The 7831-nt window shown below is 43.7% G+C and overlaps 1 protein-coding gene across 2 annotated transcripts; it reads right to left on the bottom strand.

Annotated features, from left to right (window-relative positions):
- Positions 1 to 25: 25 nt before the first annotated feature.
- fbxo21 (F-box protein 21) lies at positions 26 to 7511 on the bottom strand. 2 transcript variants are annotated; one of them, XM_070965479.1, is made up of 12 exons: positions 7252 to 7511; positions 6537 to 6672; positions 6180 to 6289; positions 5912 to 6033; positions 5622 to 5768; positions 5216 to 5352; positions 4973 to 5109; positions 4493 to 4672; positions 4246 to 4378; positions 3893 to 4083; positions 3646 to 3803; positions 26 to 1792 (listed from the first exon to the last, which is right to left on the bottom strand). In XM_070965479.1, exons 1-12 carry the CDS (start codon positions 7473 to 7475, stop codon positions 1551 to 1553), a joined length of 1917 nt encoding a protein of 638 aa, XP_070821580.1. In that variant the 5' UTR covers positions 7476 to 7511; the 3' UTR covers positions 26 to 1550. The 2 variants fall into 2 exon arrangements, with proteins under 2 accessions (XP_070821580.1, XP_070821581.1); XM_070965480.1 differs by having other exon boundaries at positions 6180 to 6274; positions 7252 to 7503.
- Between the last annotated feature and the right edge of the window lie 320 nt (positions 7512 to 7831).

Here is a 7831-nt window from a genome sequence, read left to right as displayed (position 1 = left end):
GTGACGCTAGAAAAACAAACAAACAAACATGAAACGCGTCTTTTCATTTATTATTTTTTGTCATTTCCTCAAAGCTCAGAGACATTTGTTTCTAGTCAGCCTGGTTCTTATTGATTCGTCTTTTGTTTTCCATGAACAGCTCAACAACACTGATGAGCCACGACAGCCTACATGTTTACTTGTAAATATACAGAAAAAACAAAACAAAACTAGAAGATCTAGAAATGTGAAAGTTGAACTTCCATGAGTGCATGAAACTTGATTAAAAGATGGGGAATTAAAAGTCAATTTACAAAGTCTTTTCCTTCTAGTCTTCTGTGTGGCACGTTGACTAGGTTTGGACTATATGCTGGGGGCTTGTTTGACTGGTGCTGGGTGCAGGGGGGTGGTCAGGGGTTGGGGGAGCTCTGGGTAAAGAAGCATTCCTTGGTTTTAGGTCAAAGGAGATTTACAGCACCTGGGCACCCATCCTGAACCTACTTGTCCACTTAACTGTGTTCCTCAAGTATATAATCTTTTTTCTTCAAGGTGTGGAACTACACATTATTTTGGATTTCCATACTTTTCCCAAACTCCGTCTCTCAAGTGGATATGAAGATCCTGCCTGTCGATTTCGCCAAACCACTCCACAGTTTGAGCTTTGTTTTCACAACAAATACACTGTGATATTTAGATATGTGTGTCCAAACAGTGACAATCTTTGCAGCACGTTTCCAGACTTTATGGTCTCTTCAAAACATGGAAATATTAAAAGAAGTCTTTCCAGACCGGAATAGGAACCTGACTGTGGTATAAAACCACATTTGTCAATCATTTCTTATTAAACCAAGTCATCAGTTTCTGAAAATACAGTATTCTGGTGAATTTTCCAACCATCTCCCTTACACATGACCTGGTCTTGAACGTGTGCAACACAGCAACAGCTACGTCATGGGGTTCTCAAAGTTTTGATGACTGAATGCCAAAGTAGGGAGCCAGCGTCTCACTGAGGGCTGCACAGGAAAACCCTGTCATAGGATTTGTGATTGGTCTCATAAAGGAATTCCTTGAGCACAGAATTCACCTGTTTGCCAATAAAGGCAGATCATTTTATCTTTCCCAAAGACAAGACAAAGTAAGAGCAGATTGATTTTTACTGAAACCCCCCTTTTTTTCCCTTGGTGGCTTTTCCATCTCACTTCCACATTAAACTGCAGAGTTGTCCACCAAAATACAGCACGAGCATTGATGACAGCCTCATAATTCCTGCAGCGCTTGCATGGTGCCACTAGTTGTCGTGCATTTCTAACCTGACAGAAGCTTAGGGGGGAGCAGTTTGTCACAGTGACCAAGTGCTGTATTAAATGTCGGCTGTTGAAAGCTGAAGTACTGAAATGGAATGTTTAAAATATAATTCATGCATTTCATGTCATGTTGCGTGAGTCTGAGGGCCCCCACTGGCCTGCGGACCACACTTTGAGAACCCCTGAGCTAAGTGGATTGTGAATTGAGAATGGGTGACCAGTAATTGGTTAGCCGGAGTCAGCAGGGTGTTGGACACGGCTACTTTGCTACATGGGCATGGCTTGGTGGTTGTTTTGGTCTGTGGCAGGAGCCTGGTCCTGGTTCTCAGAGCCAGGTGGCAGTCTGTGATAGAGCTCCTGCACTGTGCCCAAAGTTTCATCCATGTCCTCTGGGTATCGCGTCTGCAGTTCTTCGTTGGCAGCATAGTGGGTGTCGGCAAACTCAGAGAAGTAGCGTCCCACCTCTGGGTGGCCGATCTCCAGGGGGGCTGAGTGGGGCTCCAGGTTCTCTGCAGAACAACAAAGGAAATTTGACATTCAAGAGATAATGTGCACAAAGTACCTACTTAGTGCTTTGAATTATGTTTTTATGTCAAGTTAGCTCGATACCACCAGGGTTCCTGCTGAAGGAGTAAGGCTACAATTATGATACACACCACAAGAATACATCTCAATTTAATGGAATACACTAATGAAATTACAGTCAAGCCCTAATGACGGGGCAGTGATATTATAAGCCTATTAACTTGTGCATTCACACAGTCTGCTTTTTTCTGCCAGCTGTTCCTTCCTGTATTTAGCATCTGCAACTGTGAAGTTTTTTTCCTGGATTATATTTTTACATTCTTCGTATTTGTTTAATATCGTGGTTTGCTCTTCGCTTGTAAAATCTACTCTGCTGTCAGTTTACTTGTCCATGTTTGCCACTGGTCACATGCTGCGAACACCAGCCCTTCATGTGAACGTGCTGATGGCTTGATTGGGGAAAACCTGGCTTGACTTGACCACTTAGCGTGACTGCAACTGCTCGACTAAGCGAAGCCAGATTACAGAGATATCCTAGGTATGTTGAACTTGCTTGGCAGTACAGGCCCCAAGTCGAACAGACAGCTCGTGTACCAAAACATTTAGCTTATGTCTTTTCAGTTCCTGCGAAGTGAGTGAGAGAGATTGATCAACACACGTCCCCCTTGGGGTTTGTAGAGACCAGAGCCTGCAGGTGAATGTTGAGCTGACAACAATGAAAGTTGTGTGGCAGCAGCATCAGCAGAGCGAGCAGGTAAGCACAAGAGCATACTGGAAATGAGTCAGTCTATCAGGGAGGAGCTCTCTTAAGTGGGGAAAATGTATAAGGCACAAAAAAAGGGGGATGCAGCACCACTTAACTGTTCACCATGAGCAGTTAAAGACTGCAAGCTAAAGACTAATGCATTCATAGTCAATACCTACATATACAGTATAAACGTCACATTACACTACTAATATGGCTTCATCAAGCATTACAGAGTTGTTTGTTTTAAGAGCAAAATCCTGCAAAATTGAATAAAAATCATCTCTTAAGAAGAGGAACTGTGAGTTAAGTATGAACTTTCTGTCATCTGTCATGTTCAGCGAGGCACCTAACCAATGTGACTTCGTTCGTGTTTATGAGACATTTGAGTTTTTCCTGTTTATGTTAATGACTTCCTCTTGTCTTATCTACTAGCAGATTCTTTTTAACAGTAGCGAACATGTCAGTTCTGTGCTTTATATGCTTATATACCAGGGGGGCCTAAACTTTGTCCCTTGGAGGGCCAAATCTGAAACTAGATGATGTGCCCTGTGACAAAAGCAAAAGCCTATTATATTGTATTGTATTGTATTGTTGTGTTGTATTATTACAGTATTAAGGTATTAGCATCCCAAGTTCCCTCAATTGAATGACTTCCTGCATCATTTCTCCCCCCATGGTCAGGTTATGAGCTATAATTTATAACTAGGGATCCCACATATTATAAGAGCATTTTTATCTTGCATCAATAAAACAAAATAAATATTGATTTATTGTATATGTTTTTCAATTACTCAGGCTAAACTGAACCTCAAGATGGGCCAACTTTGACCTGTGGGCCCCACTTCGGGCAGCCCTGCTCTTATTCCATTTCTCCCAAATAACCAGAATTACTCTGTGCACAAAGCACTGATTTATTGGTCTGACTATTTCACTTAGGTTTCTTGGTAGCCTCTGTCTGGTGGGTGCAATGATACATTCCTTCCCAGAATCATCTATCAGACTTACACATATTGATAAGAATTTACTTTTCACCTGCAAATGATCATTTACCATAAAGACATTTTTCATGTTTATGTTTCTGATTCATACCCTGAGCTGCGTAGCGACATGTTCCGTCCTGTACGAGGACGTTGTAGAACGGCTGGTTGGCCCCACTGGACAGCTGGTGGACCCTCATGGTGGTGATCCACTCCTGACTCATGGTGCACTTTGGGTCCCAGCCGTAGATCACACAGTTATAACCCGACCTGGTGGAAGGGATGAAACATGACAGGTATTAGTGAGAGATGTGTTAACAGAGAAGAGGATTGCTGTATTACATGTTAGCGGGACCCACCTCTTGTGTTTCATGATGAGGCCGACTGAATACTGGACCTCCAGGTGTTCTGGAGCGCTACGCTTCTTCACCTCAGGCGTAACAGGATGTTTCTTGTGCTGGATGTGCTCCAGCGTGTGCTGCACCAGGTAGCCCACTGCCCCGTGCTGGGAGGGATCCAATGCCTGAATGTGCTGCAGGATGTCTAGCACCTGAGACAGAGGACAAACATCAGCGGACACAGCTGTTAGCTGAAATACTGAGGGCTGAAGAGTAAGCGCTTTGTGCTAAATGACTGTGCTCAAAGTGAATTCTTTATGACTTTAATTCTATTACAGCACTAGAGAAAAATGCTTCGGGTTGTGTGTCCTGACCTTTTCTGGCCAGATGCCCAGGTGGAAGTAGAGGCGTGCCTGCAGCAGCAGGTACTGCACATTATCTGGGTTGATAGTGAGGTAGAGGTCCAGAGAGTCTCTGAGCAGCTGGTAGGATTTCTCATTACCCTCGCTGAAAGAAAGCGCACAGCGCAGTTTAACACAGTTCAGCCAGAACATTCAAGCAAAAATCTAGCTTTCAACTGATTTATTCTGTTTTTAGACAGCAGTCAGGTGTTTCTCTTACCCTCTTTTGCCGATATTGAGCAGGTTTCCCACCATCCTGAGCAGCACCTCGGTGGTGCTGATGGCACTGTAGTAATCTGCCGTCACCTGGTGGCCAATGAGGTACTCGCACTCCTTGGCTGTAAGCTGCTTACCTTTACCAAAGGCATCAATGTAGACGAAGTCATAGATGTCCTCACTCCTGCAGGAGCAAAGTTATACCCAGTTAGTAGATGTTTTTAAAATACATCCATCACAAACTTAATAACAAAAGGTAGCTTTTTGTTATGACCCAGAGAAAGACTAAGATTTTCACTGCGATTATTTCCTGTTTGTCTTAATTTGTTTGTCTTAATCTTAATTTAAAGTATTTATATTCCCCAATAAAGCACTTTGAATTGCCTAGTGTCTGAATGGAGCATGTTCCAAAAAGCGTGAACCATGTGCATGACTGTCAGACGAAGTTAAGAGGAATTTGAGAGCCATTAATTTCAAAGCGTACCCCCTCGGTTTTTGGCACCAGCGCAGCAGGAAGTGATTGGGAAAGTTGACAGGTTCCAGCTGAACGCCCAGCTTCCACGCTAATGTCATGTAGAGGACAGAGAGGCTAATGGGAATGCCTGTACGGCGTAGTAGCACCTAAATGAAAAACAAGAGGGCTTAGTCAGTTCTAAAATTAAAAAACATGAGGACGTGACTGTAAAGCTTGTGACTTAAAATATGCATAATTTCACAGAAGATCTACCTGGTGGATGTAAGAGTTGAGAGGGTTGTAGTAGTCAAACTCGTTACCCTTGTATTGAAGTTGCTCGTATAAGACAGAGTTTATGGCACACACCACCTGCCTCTGCAGCTCGAAGTCCTCTACGACAAAACAGTCACCTGCATCGTACACAAGAAATGAAACTTCAGAGGATCCTTTGGCTGAAAGGGGAAAATATAGATCGGTGCAGTTGACACACTTGACCAAATATCCTTGTATTGATTTTTTTTTTTTTTAAACCATGCTGGGACTGAAAGCACATGCCTTCAGGCTTTAAGAGTCTAGTGGTGATTGATTTTGGGGGCAAGGATGTGAGGAAAAATAACAAAAACTCAAGTCCCAAGAAGACAACTTTTCATTTAGAGTTTTGTTAGTTTTGAAAGCCCACCTTGAGCGACACGCAGGCTGGGGTGAGAGGGGTTCTTGATTCTCAGCATCTTCTTCACTTTCTCTGCGATCTCGTCCAGCTGTGCTGATATGCTGTTCAGTGTTACATCAGCCAGTGGGTTACAATACTTATCCACCAGTACAGCACCTACAGGGGCAGACAAGACCAACAGGGGAATGCATGATGCTCCAGAAGAAACACATACTCTTTGTATCCAGATGTCAAAGCTAATCAGGGCCCAGTGCACACATGAGTTGAGTCTGAACATGAGCTCTTTTTTTATGCCTCACCCTCTAAAGCAGACTGCTGCTCAGCAGGCTGCTCCAGGAAGGTCTTCAAACTCTTCAGAATGTTCTGCTGTCTCAGGAAGTAAAGGATTTTCTTTGCATAGTACTTCAAGGTCAAGCTTTTCCTGGAAATGGCCACAGAACAGAAGATGGAGACATTAATGGTGCGACGGTGTGACACAACGAGAGCTTTCATCATCACAGATATCTCAGCAAGGATTAATGAGATTAACACCGAGTACTGTGACTGTGGGCCCGGTGTTGCTCTCACCTCTTGTCAGAGTTGAGTATGAAGAGGAGCTCGTCTTCACAGAAGTGCTCTGGCATCCCAAGCGACTCGATTTCTGCAAAGCTGTCTCCCAGCACCTGGCCAACGCAAGGCTGAGTTACAGATCTCTGGGTTAGTGTGGAACATAGAAAGTGCACACACAGACACACACATGCAAAAGACCAGCCAATACAGAGACAAATATTATTTTTCATTCAAATGGTGCATCTGTAAAGGCAAAGGGAAGTCAAACTAATGCTTTTGCCAATCTGTCAAATCTCTTAAATGCATTTAACCAAATCACATGCAACAACATAGTAATAACGATAATGTATTCTTGATTACAAATGGATTACTCACGACTTCAGTGAAGAATCTCTTTGAGATCGATTCCACGGTCCTTCGTATCTGTATACCAACTCTGTGGCGTGTTTTGTATTCTCTGAGCCAGTCACAGCACTCATTCTGACGGTAAAACCTCTGCAGTCTCGGCCATCTGTTGATGAAGGCAGCAAAACTGTTATTTCAATATCACTCTGGACATGCTCTGAATCAGCCTAGCAGCCTATTGCCTGATGCAGCATTTGACACGTCTATGAAACGATGCACAATCCCGCTGCAGACGTGGTTTTCTGCAAGGAAAAGCAGTCAGAGAGTAGCAGCCAAGGGAGTCAGGAGGAGGGCTCTGTTCTTGGCAGGAGCTGCACTCTCCTGTCGTTCACAGGCTACATGCAACATTCAAGGTCACACCGTTTCATTTTTGGTCATTCTGGTGAAAATGGAGTGTAAGTTGCAACTTATGAAAGATTCAGAGGCTAACATTTCCAAGCTTGTGTACAGAGAAGAAGCTTGCCATTGGCCTCGCGCGATGATGAATTTGGTGCATCAGCAGAATGTCAACGGCTGACAGCTGCCTGAGAGTTCGCAATAAACGAGCCCATCTTTAAGTAGACACTGAGCAATTTAGGGCTGTGAATAACAGAAATTAAAAAAAAGAGATGTTTCCGCGGATAGTAGTAAAATGCACCAGAAGACAAAATTACGAAGACATATCACACAAAAAAAATCATAGCACCTGAGTTTGTACTGGTGTCCCCAGACCTTCCCCCTTCCATGGCAAACGTCGTGTAGCCGCTTGCAGCAGCAGGAAACGTTACAAATGTCGACATGTTTGAGGACAGGGAAGCACAGGATGTGTTCGAGCAACTCGGTCGGCAGGTCGGTCAATTTTTTTGTTTGGGGGTCGGAAATAATCCCATTTAGACTTGCTTGCCCCTCTCCGGCTACAGACGTCGCCATCTTTACTGTTTACCACGATTACCTCATTGCCCAGACACCGCCCCTTTATGGCGCAGGGGGCAGAGCTATGGGCAGGGCATAGGAGGTGTACTGCATTGTGATTGGTTGTTAGGTCAAGGGGAGAAGAGACGCTATGCAACATTCAGGTTCATCGGATATTCCAATATTTATTTTCTTCCACATTTTAAGTGACAATGTGCACTGTCTTCGCAAAGAGGAATGTAAATTATTCAGCAGTTTAAAGGAACTATAGTTTTAAGGTACTTGACTTGTTTTACAGGAAAAGTATCCTCTGTTGGTGACAACTGAATCTGTCTTCCACAGAACACAACCACCTGTAGTGAAACAGAAAAATC

The sequence above is a fragment of the Chaetodon trifascialis genome, chromosome 6 (genome assembly GCF_039877785.1).
Source record: "Chaetodon trifascialis isolate fChaTrf1 chromosome 6, fChaTrf1.hap1, whole genome shotgun sequence".
In the NCBI taxonomy this organism is placed as follows: domain Eukaryota; kingdom Metazoa; phylum Chordata; class Actinopteri; order Chaetodontiformes; family Chaetodontidae; genus Chaetodon; species Chaetodon trifascialis.
This window is presented reverse-complemented; position numbering and strand designations above follow the sequence as displayed.

What these genes read in the sequence shown, in the direction of transcription:
- fbxo21 (XM_070965479.1), bottom strand. Translation starts at nt 7,475, where the DNA reads ATGGCGACGTCTGTAGCCGGAGAGGGGCAAGCAAGTCTAAATGGGATT. An exon ending in AGAGATTCTTCACTGAAGTC is followed by an intron (nt 6,290 to 6,536) that starts GTGAGTAATCCA and finishes TCTGTAACTCAG; the next exon opens with CCTTGCGTTGGCCAGGTGCT. An exon ending in ATACTCAACTCTGACAAGAG is followed by an intron (nt 6,034 to 6,179) that starts GTGAGAGCAACA and finishes GGCCATTTCCAG; the next exon opens with GAAAAGCTTGACCTTGAAGT.